We start from the raw sequence: 18,500 nt of genomic DNA on the forward strand, positions 1-18,500 counted from the left end.
ATTCTTGCCTCACTTCTGTGTGTGAGCTCTGCTACATGCTTATGTTGTACAGAATGTCAGTTCTCTGCTCTCTGCTCTCTGCTCTCTGCTCCCTGCTCCTCAAGCACCAGATTTTGATTATTGTCAATTTAATTAGCTTCTAACTCATCCTTTTCTTCCACCAAAAAGTTACAAAGCATCTAATATGTGGTTGAATGCTAAGACTTTAAAGATGGCTTAGAGAAAATCCCTTGAGTGTTTGTTTGTTTGGGATGGGGGTTTTTGGGGGGTTGTTTGTTTGTTTGTTTAAGTATAACCTATAAGAGAATAAATGTAGAAAAAAAGAAAGAAAACCAAATTAGGAAAGGACAGGGAAGGCAAAACTCAAAAAGACAGGTAAGAGCTACTAAATAATAGTTCAAAAGTTCTCCAAGCCAAAACAAAAAAACAAAACAAAACAAAACAAAACAAAAAAGGATACCAGTCACTATAGCTTCTCTATTATCTTAATTTCCAGGCAATTCTTTCTCTAAAAAAAATGCCTCCTATAATTCTAATTCACCTACCCAATAGCCCCTAAACAAGTTTTTTTAACAAATTCTGATTAATTACACATCACTTTTATACTATCATTCGCCTCCCGTCTGCCCTCTCTCCAGTATCACCATTAAACTCACTCCCTTGTTTATACCTTCAATTTTGTTCTCCTCTCCTGGATTCCTAGTGAAACTCTAGTTCTACTTGAATGCAGCTCCCCACATACTCTGTACAAGCCTAAGCAATTCAGTTTGTTAGGAAAAAAAAGTACACACCATGCAACAAATCTCACTTCACAGTTATTCTCAGTGATCTATAAAAAGGCTCCTAATACCATGCAGCAAATCTCACTTTAACTCCTCTATTCACTAACCAATGCTCCTGGAACACTTCTCACTTCAAAAACACCTCCCTTACCCCTTTCCTCTCACTGAGAACAGAACCTATCACAACAGTAATTTCTACATGTTCCCCATATCCCTTCTACCACTCTATACATTCTGCCTTTCTGCCTACTACGTATGGTGACTTTAATCATGTCCTATGCAGAGTCAACTTCTCCACATGGTTGCCATATACTGACAAGTAATTAAGACATCAGCTCTACAGTTGTTTCTTTATACTCCTTTCTGGATTGCCAACTTCCCTCTCCTCTGCTTCAACAGTAGCGGGGCAGTATTTTCTTTCCTTTTCTTATAAGTTGCTATTCTTTCCTAGTTCTCTTTCTACACTTGGGCGTGCTCTAATTCCATCTCCATTGCCCTTCTTTACTTTACACTCCACAACTTTTAGACTAAGAGCACAGAGCCTCTTCTATTCTCTAGCCATATTCTCCTTAAGTGTTCTCAAGCCTCTTGGGTTCCATTTATATTTTCATGATCTCCAGTCCCAATTTCTCCTCTAGATTATGTCTCTTACACAGAACACTTGAAGTCAAAGATTTCATGAGAAGGGGAAGAGTCAAGAGAATATCCATAGAGAAAGATGGCCCAAGATATGAATCATAGCCCAAGTACAGAAAGGAGAGGGCCAATGTGGGAGAGAATTCAGCATAAGTGTAAAACCTCAGACATGCCAAGAAGGATGTCTAGTCAATGGATGAATGGTCTGTGCAAGGTAAGTAAAGTATGTGTGTGCATGTGCCTGTGTCTGTGTGTATGTGTGTGCCTGTGCCTCTGTGTGTGTGCCTGTGTCTCTGTGTGTGTGTGCCTGTGCCTCTGTGTGTGTGCCTGTGTCTCTGTGTGTGTGTGCCTGTGCCTCTGTGTGTGTGTGTGTGTTTGTGTGTGTGTGTGTGTAAAGAAAACAGATCATAAAATACAAGAAGTCAAACAGGGAGTCGATCCTTCAAAAGAGTTTGGCCAAGTACGAGAATCACAGCCTAGCACAACTGAAGCAAAAAGAAGTCTGTATTGCCATCACTATAGAGATAGCAGTTCAGTGTATCCATTCACAGAAGAGACCAGTGCAGAGCTGGGAACTAAATGCAAAGATCAGCACAAACTAGGATACAGAGGATCCCGACACACTTTCTCAATCTATGCAAAGTGACCTAATAATTTGTTAGAATGGGAGCAGGTAGGCATGTAAGTATAACCATGTCTAGATCATAAAAGATGGAATACTGTTGCTCAGATGGTAAGAATACATTAAATCGCTTCCCATATATGGAGAAAGGGAGCAAAGGTAATCTAGACAGAAGTAATAACATGTACAAATTAGAGAATCAGTCAAACAAATGCAATTTAGGGACTGAAGGTAATGAAAGCAGTCTAATCAGATACTTTAAAGAGGAGGTGATCAGAAGAGACAGATTCAGAACAAAGAAAATAAAAGGCTTGTTGTGTAGTGAGGATGACTTACAGGAACACATCCAGTTCTAGGGTTAGATTTTCATTATGTCTGATTCAGAAATTATTCTTCACATGGCTCTGAGCAAATACTTAATATTGTAAATCTTCATTTTACCACCTCGAAAATAAGAAGTAGGTATTTTGATCTAATTTCAGAAGGCATTATGATCCTGAGAGACACAGCCAGAATACAGCAAATACAGAGGTGAATGCCAGCAGCAAACCACTGAACTGAGAACAGGACCCCCGTTGAAGGAATCAGAGAAAGAACTGGAAGAGCTCGAAGGGGCTCGAGACCCCATATGTACAACAATGCCAAGCAACCAGAGCTTCCAGGGACTAAGCCACTACCTATAGACTATACATGGACTGACCCTGGACTCTGACCTCATAGGAAGCAATGAATATCCTAGTAAGAGCACCAGTGGAAGGGGAAGCCCTGGGTCCTGCTAAGACTGAACCCCCAGTGAATGTGATTGTTGGGGGAAGGGTGGCAATGGGGGGAGGATGGGGAGGGAAGCACCCATAAAGAAAGGGAGGGGGAGAGATTAGGGGGATGTTTGCCTGGAAACCGGGAAAGGGAATAACACTCGAAATGTAAATAAGAAATACTCAAGTTAATAAAATAAAATAAAAAGAAGGCATTATGAGCATGAGGCTGATAAACACTATCTAGAAAGAGAAGATGGGGTTGGGGAGGAAAGAAGAAAGTGAGAGGAATGGAAAAGGAAGAAGAATGTTATACACACAGGAGCTTCCTGTAGGTGCTTTCTTGTCCTGCTGAGATACTGCCATTGGACTGTGCCCTCAGTTACAGCCACTTCTGGTTCTACTACATGTCAATTTTTTGCAAAGTGACTAAAAAATATTTACAAACCAGGAGGCTCCATAGGGAGGTTGAACACTAGACCAAATTGAAGTTTTATAAAGACAGAGGGGTGAGTTGCCAAACTTACTTACAAATGCAGTGCATGGCCAATGTGTCATATTCCATGATTTTTATCTTAGATAAAAATGGAACATAATAGCTATGGGTGAAGACTGGTAGCTCATATATTTACGTCTAATTAACAAGTATATGTTAAAATGAGCTGTCAAATGCCTGTCATTGTAGCAATCAGGAAGCTGGGATATCAAAAGTTTAAAAACATGGGAGATATTTCCATCTTCTGAGGTCTTCTTCAATTTCTTTCTTCAGAGACTTGAAGTTCTTGTCATACAGATCTTTCACTTGCCTGGTTGGAGTCACACCAAGATATTTTATATTACTTATGAATATTGTGAAGGGTGTCATTTCCCTAATTTCTTTCTCAGCCTGTTTATCCTTTGAGTAGATTTTGTTTGAGTTAATTTTATATCCAGCCACTTTGCTGAAGTTGTTTATCAGGTTTAGGAGTTTTCTGGTAGAATTTTGGGGGTCACTTAAGTATACTATCATATCATCTGCAAATAGTGATATTTTGACTTCTTCCTTTTCAATTTGTATCTTTTGACTTCCTTTTGTTGTCTGATTGCTTTGGCTAGAACTTCAAGTAATATATTGAATAGGTAGGGAGGGAGTGGGCAGTCTTGTCTAGTCCCTGATTTTAGTGGGATTGTTTCAAGTTTCTCTCCATTTAGTTTGGTGTTGGCTATTTGTTTGCTATATATTGCTTTTACTATGTTTAGGCATGGGCCTCGAATTCCTGATCTTTCCAAGACTTTTAACATGAAGATGTGTTGTATTTTGTCAAGTGATTTTTGAGCATCTAATGAGATGATCATGGTTTTTTTTTCCCTTTGAGTTTGTTTATATAGTGGATTACATTGATTGATTTCATATATTGAACATCCCTGCATACTTAGGATGAAGCCTACTTGCTTATTGTGAATGATCATTTTGAAGTGTTCTTGGATTCAGTTTTTGAGAACTTTATTGAGTATTTTTGCGTTGGTAGTCATGAGTGAAATTGGTCTGAAGTTCTCTTTCTTTGTAGGGTCTTTGTGTGGTTTAGGTATAAACGTAGTTGTGGCTTAAAAGAAAAAATTGGGTAGTGCTCCTTCTGTTTCTATTTTGTGGAACAGTTTGGAGAGTACTGGTATGAGGTCTTCGTTGAAGGTCTAATAGAATTCTGCACTAAACCCATCTGGTCCGGGGCTTTTTATTTGGTTGAGAGACTTTTAATGACTGCTTCTATTTCCTTAGGGTTTATGGGACTGTTTATATGGTTTATTTGATCCTAATTTAACTTTGGTACCTGATATCTGTCAAGAAAATCATCCATTTCATCTAGATTTTCTAGTTTTGTTGAGTATATGCTTTTGTAATAGGATCTGATGATTTTTTTAAAATTTCTTCAGTTTCTGTTATGTCTCCCTTTTCATTTCTGATTTTTTTTTTGTATTTGAATACTGTCTCTGTGCCCTCTGGTTAGTCTGGCTGAGGGTTTATCTATCTTGTTGATTTTCTCAAAGAATCAGCTCCTGGTTTTGTTGACTCTTTGTATAGATCTCTTTCTTTCTACTTGGTTGATTTTAGCCCTGAGTTTGATTACTTCCTGCCATCTACTCCTCTTCAGTGAATTTGCTTCTTTTTGTTCTAGAGCTTTCAGGTGTGCTGTCAAGCTGCTGATATATGCTCTCTCCAATTTCTTTACAGAGGCACTCAGAGCTATGAGTTTTCCTCTTAGCACTGCTTTCATTGTGTCCCATAAGTTTGGGTAGGTTGTGCCTTCATTTTCATTAAATTCTAAAAAGTCTTTTATTGGGGCTATACCCGCTATACTACTCCTGGGCTTATACCCAAATGATGCTCCAACATATAACAAGGACACATGTTCCACTATGTTTATAGCAGCCTTATTTATAATAGCCAAAAACTGAAAACAATCCAGATGTCATTAAACAGAGGAATGGATACAGGAAATGTGGTACATTTACACAGTGGAGTACTACTCAGCCATTAAAAACAAAAAACCAATGGCTTCATGAAAGTGGCAGGAAATGGATGGAACTTGAAAAAATCATCTTGAGTAAGGTAACCCAGTCACAAATAAAAACACACATGGATATGTACTCACTGGTAAGTGGATATTAGAAAGAAAGAAAAAGCTTTTAATACTCATGATACAACTCATGGGCCATATAAAACCCAAGAAGAATGAAGAACAAAGTGTGTATGCTTTAGTCCTACTCAGAGGGGGCAAGAAAATAATCACAGGGTCTGGGAGGGAGAAAGGAGGAGTGGGGATAAAGGCAGCAGATGTGGGAGGAGATGGGGAAGAAGTACAGAGGATCAGGAAAATGAATGGAGGTGTTTAGCAGTGGGGAATGGAGAACTGGTGGCAGCCACTAGAAAGTTCCAAGGACCCAAGAGGTTCCCAGGACCCAACAGGGATGACATTAGCCAAAGTACCCAACAAAGGGGAGAGAGACCCTATAGAGACCATATCCAGTGGACAGGCATGGCCCCCCATTGAGGGATGGGGCCACCCACCTATCTCAAAAATATTAATCCAGTATTGCTCCTGTCAAAAGGAAATGCTGGGGCAAAGAGTGGAGCAGAGACTGAAAGAAAGGTCATCCATAGATTGCCCCACCTAGCGATCCATCCCACATGCAGACACCAAACCCAGACACTATTGCTGATGCCAAGAAAAGCTTGCTGACAGGAGGCTGGTATAGCTGTCCCCTGAGAGACTCTGCCAGAGCCCAACCAATAAAGATGCAGATACTCGTAGCCAGCCATCAGATTGCTCCTGGGGACCCCAATGGAGGAGTTAGGGGAAGGATTGAAGGAGCTGAAGGGCTTTTCAACTCCATAGAAAGAACAACAATATCAACCAACCAGACACCTCCACCCCAGAGCTCCCAGGAACTAAACAACTAACCAAAGAGCACACATGGAGGGACCCATTGCTCCAGCTGCATATGTAGCAGAGGACTGCCTTGTCAGGCATCAGTGAGAGGAGAGGCCCTTGGTCCTATGGAGATTTGATGCCCCAGTATAGGGGAATGCTGGGGGGGAGGCAGGAGTGGGGAGTGGGAAGCACCCTCAAAGAAATGGCGGGGGAGAGAGGATAGGTTTACGGAGGGGAAACCCAGAAGGGGGATAACATTTGAAATGTAAATACATAAAACAACCAATAAAAAGAGTTTAAAATAAATCTGGGCTACATAGAGAAAAGACCTTGTCTCAGAAGAAATAAAAAGAAGAAGGGAGGGGGTCATAGATAGACGGAGGGAAACGAAAAAGGGAGAGCATGGGAGAAAGAGAAAAGAGAAGGGAGGCAGGGAGGCAGGGAGAGAAGGAGGAAGAAAAGAAGGTGAAAAAGGAAGGAGGAAACACTAAAAGTTCCCACATAGAAAATTTGATGCGGTCGGGGAAAGACCTCTCAAGAGCCTATAATCTAGAAGACATGTCTGACAAAGCTGAGAATTTCTGGAGACAAGTGCACAAGGGCACCGCAGTGAGGCTATAGGACCAGTGGTAGCATAGCCTTTATCAAACAGAGCTTCAGTCCAGCACTCTGTGGCAGAACAGAACACAGAAAGAAGGCTCTGCCAACCGAAGCTTGAGTCACAGACCAGAGAGCACTCAGCATGTACACAGGATGTGGAAAGAAGAGCCACCTGTCAGACGTTGGTTTTTCCCCGCCACAGCTCATGTGCGGCAGTATCATCTTCAAATTAGGAAGGACAATTTGATTCTATAACTACCCAGGCTTGGAGAACGCCAAAGAAGGATAATAATCTGTATTGAGAAGTTAATGTCTCAATAAGGCAAGCCAGTTAGGAAATGTGTCATTTAGGATGCTGCTGCCTATGTTTCTAGAATTAATTGAATTTTCTTGATTAAACCGATGTCTCAAGAAAATGGATGAATACTGGAATGAGTCAAAATGGCGTTTCCATACTAGTTTTGTCACACGTGGGCTCTCAGGCTAGGAAAAGGTTTTGAACTTTACATCTCAGTTTCCTTAAATCTACAATGGGGTGGAAAACGTCACTTTGTAAAGTTGTGGTAAGAATTAAAAAAGATGGTTCAGGTGGAATTCTCACCACCAAGTTCCCATCTTATCCCAAAGCATAAATACCAGCAGACGATTACCATTAGTGCTCACAAAAAGGCATGACTTAGTTTACTTTCACACGTCATCCCCTGGGGTGCTTTTTCCTAGTTGCTTGGAATCAGTCTGTTCCTAGCTTCCTTTCGACGAAGACGTAGAACTCTTGGCTGCTCCAGCGCCACGTCTGCCTTCACACTGCTATGCTTCCCACCACGGTAATAACGAAACTGCAAACCAGCCCCAATCAAATGCAATTATAAGAGTTGCCTTGGTCAAATAGAGAGGCAAAGATTAAAACAGAGACTGAAGGAACACCCATTCAGAGCCTGCCCCACATGTGGCCCATACATATACAGCCACCCAATTAGACAAGATGGATGAAGCAAAGAAGTGCAGGCCGACAGGAGCCGGATGTAGATCTCTCCCGAGAGACACAGCCAGAATACAGCAAATACAGAGGCGTATGCCAGCAGCAAACCACTGAACTGAGAATAGGACCCCCGTTGAAGGAATCAGAGAAAGAACTGGAAGAGCTTGAAGGGGCTCGAGACCCCATATGTACAACAATGTCAAGCAACCAGAGCTTCCAGGGACTAAGCCCCTACCCAAAGACTATACATGGACTGACCCTGGACTCTGACCTCATAGGTAGCAATGAATAGCCTAGTAAGAGCACCAGTGGAAGGGGAAGCCCTTGGTCCTGCTAAGACTGAACCCCCAGTGAACGTGATTGTTGGGGGGAGGGCGGCAATGGGGGGAGTATGGGGAGGGGAACACCCATAATGAAGGGGAGGGGGAGAGGCTAGGGGGAATGTTGGCCCGGAAACCGGGAAAGGGAATAACACTCGAAATGTAAATAAGAAATACTTAAGTTAATAAAAAAAATTAATAAAAAAAAAAAGAGTTGCCTTGGTCATGGTATCTCTTTACAGCAATGGAAACCCTAACTAAGATACCCCCTCTGTTTGAAAGCAATGGAGCACAAGCCTATCAATATATCATAGGGTAACAGTAAGGTAGAGTAAGGAACTCACTATCTAGATCTAGCTTATGACTTACTCATGATTCTTATATATGCATTTAAGAATTTTTTTCATTTTATTTAATCTTTTTTTTTCACACTCCAGATTTTATTCTCCTCCTGGTCCACCCTCCAACTGTTAGACATCTCATACCCACTCCCCACACCCTTGTCTCCACGAGGATGTCCCCACCTCCCCATCCCCCGCCCAACCAAACTTCTAAACTTCCTGGGGCCTCCAGTCTCTTGAGGGTTAGGTGCATCTTCTCTGACTGAACCCAGACCCGGAAGTCCTCTGCTGTATATGTGTTGGGGGCATCATCTCAGAGGTGTATGCTGCCAGGTTGGTGGTCCAGTGTCTGAGAGATCTCAGGGGTCCAGGTTAATTGAGACAGCTGGTCCTACTACAGGGTTGCCCTCCTCCTCATCTTCCTCCAGCTTTTTCCTAATTCAACCACAGGGGTCTGCAGCTTCTATTCATTGGTGGGGTGCACATATCTATATCTGACTCTTTCAGATGCAAATTGGGTCTTTCTGATGGCAGTCATAATAGGTCTCTTTTTGTGAGCACCCCATAGTTTCAGTACTTGTGTCAGGCCTTGGGGTCTCCCCTTGAGCTGGATCCCACTTTGGGCCTGTTGCTGGACCTCCTCTTCCTCTGGCTCCTCTCCATTTCCATCCCTGCAGTTCTTTCAAACAGGACCCATTAGGGGTCAGAGTTTTGACTGTGGGATGGCAACCCCATCCCTCACTTGATGCCCTGTCTTTCTACTGGAGATGGGTTTGATAAGTTCCCTCTCCCCACTGTAGGGCCTTTCATCTAGGGTGCCTCCCTTTGAGTCCTAAGAGTCTCTCAGCTCCCAGGTCTCTGGTACATCCTAAAAAGTACTCCCAACCTCCTTCCTCCCAGGGTTGCCTGTTCCCATTCTTTCTGCTGGCCCTCAGGGCTTCAGTCCTTTCTCCCACCCAATACCAGATCATGTTCCTCTCCCTTCCCCAAGCCCCATTCCCTTTCCCTCCCAGGTCTTTCCCTCCCTCCCTGCTTTGTGATTGCTTTCTTGTCCCTCCCAAGTAGGACTGAGGTGTCCTCACTTGAGCCCTTGTTGACCTTTTTGAGTTCTGTGGACTATATCTGGGTATTCTGTACTTTTTTGACTAATAGCTACTTATTAGTGAGTATACATCCTGCAAGTCCTTTTGGGTCTGAGGGAAGCTCAGGATGTTTTCTAGTTCCATCCATTAAGAATTCTTTAGTTTGGCATATCTATTAAAATGCTCCCTTTTTTCTACCACCATGAGATTTTTCTGAAGGATCTGCAGCCCAAGCCTAGCATCAAACTAGCAGCAATCCTCCTGCCTCGGCCTCCTAGATATTTCTTTTGAAGAATAGACCCCCTTACACACTTCTCTTTTCTACTCAGCTATTGGTCAGACACCAACAGCAATCTGTCAGCATTAGCTGTCCCCTGGCTGAACCTCCTACCCATCCATCAACAATAGCCTCGTTTCGTTCGTTCTTCCTTTCTTTCGTTCTTCCTTTCTTTTTTCTTTCTTTCTCTTTCTCTCTTTCTTTCTTTCTTTCTTCCTTTTTTCTTTTTGCTGTTTCAAAAAACTTTATTTTGACTTGGTCCAAGACTTGGGAGAGGTTCCAGGGCAGTTACAAAGCTACCTAGTGACTTGAGTGGTTCATGCAGGTGGAGGTCCTGAGGCGTCTGGTGCAGAGCAGAGGAGGAAGCCCCTGGGGAGAAGCAGAGTGCTTTAGAGTGAGGCACTCAAAGAAATACTCGCCCAGAGATGCAAGGGGCATGCCAATCTGCGCTGGTTTTGACCCTGCCACCCTACAGAGGTGGGTCAGGTGGTTGCCCATCTTCTCGATGAGCTTCACCTCCTTATCCAGAAAGTGTCTTTCCAAGAAGTCACAGAGGTGAGGGTCTGTGCCAGCAGAACCCAGGGAATGTAGACCCAAGAGGTCCTGGTTCAGGTTCTTCTCTGGGGCCAAGGCAGCTTCCATGGTCTCCTGGGTTTTACTCCATTCATCTTGAGATGGCTTCTGAACATCCTGGAAGAGTGCCCAACCCCCACTCCAAACCCCGTGATCATTCCACAACTTGAGGAAATGCTCTGTGCCCTTGCTCTTTTTTTTTTTTTTTTTTTTTTGGTTCTTTTTTTCGGAGCTGGGGACCGAACCCAGGGCCTTGCGCTTCCTAGGCAAGCGCTCTACCACTGACTGAGCTAAATCCCCAACCCCTGTGCCCTTGCTCTTATCCTCCGCCAATTTGTGGAGGAAGAAATGGCCTACGCCCTCTAAAGCCACGTCAGACCGATCAAAAAGGAAACCGATAGAGAAGTAAGTGTAGGAGACTGGCAGATGTAAGTTGACCAGGCGGTTCACGGCAGCTTCCACATCGGTGGAATAATCCTGACGAATCTGAGAGGTCATGGCTGATCCCAGGTATGAGCCTAACCTCGAAGATGGTGAGATGGTACTGGCTGGTCCTAGGAGCCCAAGGTGGCAAGGAGATGGTCCAGGAGACTGCGACTGGAGGACTTGCAAGGAAGCTAATACAGTGGAAGCAAACACTGCTGAAGCAATACATAGATCCACGGGACCTCCAACGCGCTCCTCCAGTAGCTTCATTTCTATAACTACAACCTGAAAATAAACCCGTCCCTTTCAGCTAAAGTTTCAGCTTAGAACTTAAGTCATCCCTAAATCTACAATTAGACCGTAACTGCTTTAACAAAAACAGTGCTTAGTAAAACGCACGCGAATTTTATGTAAGTAGAGAGAGTAGTCACAGCTTCAAAGAGCAGGAAATAAACACGAAGTTAAATTGCAGCTTGCTACTACTGATTTATAACTTGAGGTGTGCTAGTGTCCCTTAGTAAGTGGAATAATAAAATATGTCATTGCTATTACCATTCTGGAAGTCTCACAATATGCGGGGCTCTGTCCTAAGCTTTTCACATACATTAAATTGTAGCAATCTTATGCAGTAGAAGCCAATGGCACTTTCATTTGTAAAGAAGAAAAAGAAAACATACATGGGCAAAGTACCAGCATTGCACAGGTCAGCTGACACAGTTTCAGAAGCGGCTCTATGGTTTAAACTCCTCTACTGTTCAGTGCCCCAGATACAAGTAGGAGAATGTTGATTATCAGACAGCATTAAAAATCTGGACGACGGCCAACCGGCTTCACAAAATATGTTAGGTAACAATTTAAATATGTTTGCTTCCAGTGAAGAGTCATGCTGTGTCATAAGGAAAGGGGAAAGAGTAAAGAAATCTTTTAATTCTCTATGTTTAGATAGCCCGCATCCAGAATTTGATGATTGCAATGTCTTAAGGAGTAATTTTTTTTTCTTCCGAGTGTTTGACATTTGTACCAGGAAAGAAGAGGAGGTTTGTCCAAGCAGTTGAACTTAACTATAAAGGGCTCCCTTAAGTTGTTCTAATTTTCATTGCCTTGTTTTATTTAATTCACAAATTTCTCATTTCCTCTTGAGTGAACACGGTTTAGTTTTTCTTCTCTAAGCCCACAAGCACCATCTAGTGAAGAAATGGCATAAGGACAGGGTGGTTCCCAGCCAAGGCCTTTGCCTGTTGTGTTAACGAAGCCTAAGGGCAGCCATTTCATCGTGACTAGCATGCTTAAAGGATGGTGTGCTTGAGATGTGCGTTGTTCTAAAGTTGTGGAAACTGCTATTTTCATCCCTGTTGGTCTTTCTCCCTCTCGATGAGTGCAGATGCTTGAATTCTCTTGGTTTTATATCACCCTACACCCTGCTTTTCCCCCTTTTCCTCGTTTATCACACTATGAGCTTCTTACCGGCTGTTTGAGAATTTCATACAGTGCGTTTTGACCATGTGCACTCCCCTTTTCCATCGCCTCTTAGCTCCTATACACTCTTCTAATCATTTACCGAAGAGGAGATCTCCCTCAAAGCCCTTGCTTCAGTAGATTTAGACTTTGGGGAAATATATTTTGTTAAGTGTTGTGGTGAGGTATAGAGTGGAATTAACCATTTGTGGTTGGGAGGCACAAATGAGATTGGCTGCTATTTTGTAATTTCAATGGAAGGTGATGAAGACATATGATAGTTTTCTTACCTAACCCTCCCCTAGCCACAATCATTGATGGCGTCCACTGTCTCTGTAAGATATAGTGATTTGTGCCAACTGCACACCGAGTGCTCAGGGATAGTGTACTAATCTGAATACCCATGAGTCACTGTCCCTATTAGCTGAAAAATACACCTAACGAGAGATAGCCGAGGGGGCGGAGCTAAGGCTGTACGCAATGCATTTCCCCAGCACGTGCAAGGCTCTGTCTTCAATCAACCACCAGCACCACAAAGATCAAAATAGAGAGGTATCATCTGTATTTTCTCCCTAAAAGTATGGACATATTTATACTTAGATGATATTAATTGTATAATTGAGATAATTAAGACACCAACCAAAACATCTATATGAGAATTGTTGTTAGCAGAAATTAAACAACTATAAAAGATAAAAAATTAATTCTGTATTTAAAACAAAGTTGAAGAATATTTTAGGCTTTCCTATAATTTATAAAAGTGCCTGGAAAATTTAACTGTTACTTACAAATGCATTTTTATGCAAAAGAGGCTATCTTCAGCATTTCCAAGGCCTTAAACTTTAAAGTGACATGACATTTTAAAAGTGACATAGAATTATGTAAATTGTGTAATAAAAACATAAAATGAGTTCAACATTGTGGAAAAATAAAAACAGTAAACTTAGTGCTTTAATTTGTATTTAAAGAAAAAAGGAGAGTATAGGAGATGTCTTTCTTTGGATGAACACCTAAAAAGAAAAAAAAAAGTAGACAGGTGTTCCCAAATCTCATATTCCTTTGTTTACTTAAAATATCATCTCAAAAACTACTCTGAAACAGAAGACTTTACCTGCAAAACCAAAGAGGGTTTTGTCAAAGGTCTGCTCACCTCTGAAGCATGTTCAAAACCCTGAATCCGGAATCTGCCATCACTGAGATATGAGGAAGAAAGAACAGGAGAGCTGCGGCAACTTTAGAGGTGGGAGAACATGCTCCTCACCAGAAAGTACCAAAGAAGAGATATCACCAGTAATGCTGACCGTGCTTAGCTCCACTTCTGAGCGTACCCTTAAAGGTTCAGATCGTGGGAAAGGGAAAGGGGAGAAGCACGTTTGCTGTGGATCAGATCTAGTCCACTAGAACAAGTGCTACCCAAGTTCAGCCATTTTGGTTTGGTGTGTGTGTTGTACACGTTAATTTTCTATGTCTGTGTATTTGAACTTGACAAATGTTCTAAAGAATCTACCTGGGGACTCGTTGTGGGGAGAAGGACCAATGGGAGGAGAAGAGAGATGAGGTCATGAGGGCATGATAAATGCATACATGTATACATGTATGAAAATGCTACAATGAAGCCTATTGGTATTTATCATTACTATATACTTATTTTTGAAAGTATCATCTCTTTTTAGAGGAATCTACCTGAAAAAATGTGAGGAAATGAGAGGTCAATATGCTGCCTTTATTACTGCTTCCACGTAATTGTCTCAACAGATCAAAAAGAGCTTCAGCCCACGTTGTTGACTTTTGCCCTAGTCTCTGCACAATGAGATTGCCTTTTAGACCTCAGTGAATGCAATGAGATGGCTGGTGTCACCGTTGCAGCAGAAACAAAACCGAATGGAATAATCAACTCAGTGGACGCCAAACTCAGAAACATGATCTCGAAAAATAGAAAATTGGCCGGCACAGACTTTGAAAATTACAGAAACATAAATAGAAGAGAATGGACTGTCAGAAACATCTGGGTAAAACAGTTTAGGGTTTTAGATAAGTTCAGTATGAGAACACATAAATATCAAGAGTTTAATGTGCCTACAGACCATATCAATAAAGGAGTAATTCCTATTGAGAAGATGCTTTCCAGAGTGTCTGATTACTGGTAACTCTTCTAGGAATGTCCAAGAAGACAGCATTCTCACATTTATATTCAGTAAAAAGGGAGTCATGGTAGACTTTCAAGAGTAATTGCCCTTAAATAATTAAGGTGAAAGCCAACAGAACAGGCTCAAAAAGTAAACAACCCCTTTGGAGCTTTAGCTCAGAAGTTAGGGGCCCTTGTTGACCCTCATTTTGTTCCCACATTCAGGTCAGGTAACTTACAGCCACCTGTAACTCCAGTTCCAAGGGATTCGATGTCCTCTTCTGGCTCCCATAGGCTGAGGAGTGTGTGTGTGTGTGTGTGTGTGTGTGTGTGTGTGTGTGTGTGTGTACAATTAATTAAGAATTAAATTAATTTTAAGTTCTCATGATTTAGAGGGAAAATAACACAACTAAACTCAAGCACCACATGCTTGCCACCTCTGGATTATCGTCCAGCTTTCCTTATGCTCTGCTCCTAATTGCCAGTAACCTTTGGAATCTATGCTCGTCTTACATTTATTTTATATAAGAGCCTATCAGACAGACATTTTTGCAACAAAAAAAACAAAAAAAACAACTTTCTATCATTTCTGCTTTAAAGAAACACCCTATGTAACAAGCATGGACCACTGAGACAGAATGGTGGAGAACTCAGAGAAGAGAAGAACTAGGACAGAGACAGACAGAGAGAGAGAGAGGGAGAGAGAGAGAGAGAGAGAGAGAGAGAGAGAGAGAGAGCACTTACCCAAGCCAAGTGATGCGATAGGTTTTTAAATTTCCTAGTAAGCTCAGCAGTTAGTGCAAGAATAACAACATGGTTCTGAAATTTGGAAGCGTTTGTAACTTGGTGCCATGCTGTGAACACTTAATTATATAATAAGGTGAAAAGTTCACATGAAAGGAAAGGGGAAGATGGATGGGAGAGACACACATGAAAAGAGGAAGAGAGAAACAGAGATATAACAGAGAGACAGAGACAGACAGACTGACAGACACCCAAGAACTCAAGAGCCACCTGCACTTCAACACTTCAAAATGAGTATCTCTGAGCTTAGAAATGAATCATGTGATCCTTCTGACAGCAAACAAATTATTTTGTATTTCTATAAGTTATAGTCTTTGGGGAAATTTGTTCAGCTAAGTGCATGCACAAAATTAAGCTAAAGTCAGAGGGGTATGTTGAACTGTACCCTGCTTCCTAGTATCCTGAAGACCTCACAAACTGTAAGGAGCTTCCACTGTAGCAAGATTTTCCTTAGGAAATCTGTTCTGACAGTGTAGTGCTGTGGTTTCAAATGCAGCCAGATGGCCCAGGTTCAAATCCTGATTCCATTATCTGCTTAATTAATTGGACCCATATCTGAAAACGGGACACCTACACAAAGAGTGCAGCTAGCAAACTATAACACACAAAACCCTCCAAACCTTAGGCACCAACTATAGCCAGAGCTTAGCAAACGCTTCCTAAGTGTTAGCCGTTGTGAGCATCTGTACCTGGACAGCAATGAGGGAAGTGATTGCTAGAGGGAGGGCATAAGTCAATGGGAATGAGAAGAAACAGAGAAATACATCACCAGGGATTGGCTGACACATATGCCTCTCTGTATGAATAGGAGGAAACTGCTCTACGTCACTTCAAAACCATATGAATGCCAAAGAACTTGATAAACCAAACCAAAATAAGTCAAACAAAAACCAATTTACGACGTTTCAAAGTTCTATGACAGACATTAGAAAATTCAGTTCCTTCTCGATGAGTCAGCGCAATTATCAATCGAGTGACTTTAAAAAGAAAAGCATACTACTTTAATATTTTCAAATTTTATGTGGTCCATAGGAACCGCTCTTTTGACTCTTACATGCCGTTAATATCGCACTTTGGGAAAGGCTACTGTAGGGCAGTCACCCCCAGATATTCCGAACTGAAGAACAAACGGAAGCCATCACTACGCAAATGAAACCAGAGGCTTTTGATTCACTCTGCTCAGAGAATTATAGAAATGCCACTCTTGATTTTCATATTGGTCAAGTCCTGGTTGTCATTCTTGCTCAACCCATTCAAAGTCAGGACAGTAATGTTAAAATAAAAACCTACAGCTCCATAGCTTCCTTTTCTCAGCTCGTATTGGTAAACCCACTATAAATAATTCTGCATGTAAGTGAATTACCACGGGTTTTAATGAAGATTAATTTGAGAGCGGCAAAGTGTATGGAAGCGCTTTAGTTCTTCCTTAACAAAGCTGAAATTATTTAATTGTAAAAGAAAGGAAAGCTTTTAACTATTATTGCATGGAAAAACGGGAGTAATATTTATTGTATCCTAGTGATGGTTTTACAATGCATGCCAGTACAACGCAAGCCCTTCCTTACTTCTGCTTCTGGGAAGGATTGTTCATGGGCTAGAAATTAAATGGATGAGGCATTGTACGAGAGCCCTCATTATTCCAGCGAGTCTTTATTTCAGTACTTTTAGCTTTAATTTTCTTCCTGAAGACATCATAGACCTTTAGAACACCAAGCTTTCTTAGCCCCCAATAAAGCATCAAGCTCAGTGTAAGAATTTCTAAAATACATGGGAATGTGTATGAAATTGGGAGAGAGCAAAACCTATTAACAGAAAATTATTTCCAAAATAGAAAGGCAAAAGGGAGGATTTAGTTGCTTACGATTTTTGTTCAAGCCTTCATGAACTCCTTTAAGTAACTCTGAAAGCATCCGATGGTCAGTGGGCTGGACCTCAGTGCATCAGGACCCCTTAGCACGTCATCTCCCATGGTTTCAGTTATATACAATTAGGCACAGTACAAAGTTACTAATATTTTTCCCGATCCTTCCACTCCTTTTGTTGTTGTTGCTTGGGGGTAACTTTGTTTCATACTGGATTGTGTCTTGTCCTATAGCCTTTATTTGTCTAAGAAGGTCAGGGTGACCTTAACTGTCCTATCTTCTTACCTCTGCTACCCAAGGGCTACAAGAATAGGCGTATGTGACCAAATCCAGTTTGTCTTGACTCTTTCAAGTGAGAGAGACACTATGGGCTCATAACTTTTGCTATAATATATTTTTAATTATTGCATTTTCATATTAGTTCTTGTTAATATCTTACTAGGCCTAATTTATAAATTTAATTTTATGATATATAGGAGAGATATATATAGGATAGGAAAAGATGCATATGTGTATGTTTGTGTCTCTGTGTGTATAGTCTGGTATTATGGTATCAGATATCCACTGGGATCTTGGAATACATTCTCTACAGATGGGTGGGGCTTATGTAGCACAGTGAGCAAAGCATACACGAGCTCTGTCCCCTTGGAGCTTTTAATACTTTATAGATAAACACATGTGAAGATGGATGGTTAGGAGCAGTAACAGCTCTGAAGATGGGATATTTTGCATTATGAGCATCTATAATGGAAAAACTGACTCAGACATCATGAAGGTCAGGGACTATTTCTATAAGGAAATGCTAATGGAGTCAACAGGTCAAAAAAAAAGCACAGTGAGGCACACATGTAGTTCTAGCTACTTGGGAAGCTGATGAAGGATTGAGTAGAGGAGTTCAACATCAACCTAGGCAAGCAAGGTACCAATCCTGCCCAACCTCTTCTCTTTAGCTGTCGTCTGTCTGTCTCTCCCTCTCCCTCTCCCTCTCCCTCTCCCTCTCCCTCTCCCTCTCCCTCTCCCTCTCCCTCTCTTTCTCTCTCCCTCTCTCTCTCTCTCAATCTCTGTTTCTCTCCCTCTCTCCCTTACAGTTATTAAAGTTGAATGAAAAGCTAAAAACAACTGTGTGAAAAAACAAAAGAGCCTATCAGGGAAAAGTCAATACAGACAATGCTTCCTATCAATGGGGTCCTGGAGAGGTGGCTACTCTCTGCTGTTTCCTGGGAAAATTAGGTGAGCAACTAATCATGACCCAGTCATAGCTGACAGAGAGTAGCATTCTGTTTCCAAGGATATTTGCATGTTCGTCTTTAAACCAGATGTTCTTAGGCAGATAGAGAAAAGTCATATTTGTATAATGTGGACATTTTCAAGTGGCAGTACAGGCTATAAAAAGTATCCTGTGGTAAGTGGGGGTTGACAGTGTCTTCCAAACCACCCTGCCCACAGGATCA

The 18,500-nt window shown here is 41.7% G+C and overlaps 1 protein-coding gene across 1 annotated transcript; it reads right to left on the reverse strand.

The window, feature by feature from the left end:
• Positions 1–10,104: 10,104 nt before the first annotated feature.
• Positions 10,105–10,875, reverse strand: Ftl1l6 (ferritin light chain 1 like 6). Its single transcript, XM_087640458.1, has 2 exons — positions 10,681–10,875; positions 10,105–10,554 (listed from the first exon to the last, which is right to left on the reverse strand). The coding sequence occupies exons 1-2, from the start codon at positions 10,873–10,875 to the stop codon at positions 10,105–10,107; spliced, it is 645 nt and encodes a 214-aa protein (XP_087496584.1).
• Between the last annotated feature and the right edge of the window lie 7,625 nt (positions 10,876–18,500).

Source organism: Rattus norvegicus, chromosome 2 (assembly GCF_021556685.1).
Source record: "Rattus norvegicus strain SHRSP/BbbUtx chromosome 2, alternate assembly SHRSP_T2T, whole genome shotgun sequence".
In the NCBI taxonomy this organism is placed as follows: Eukaryota; Metazoa; Chordata; class Mammalia; order Rodentia; family Muridae; genus Rattus; species Rattus norvegicus.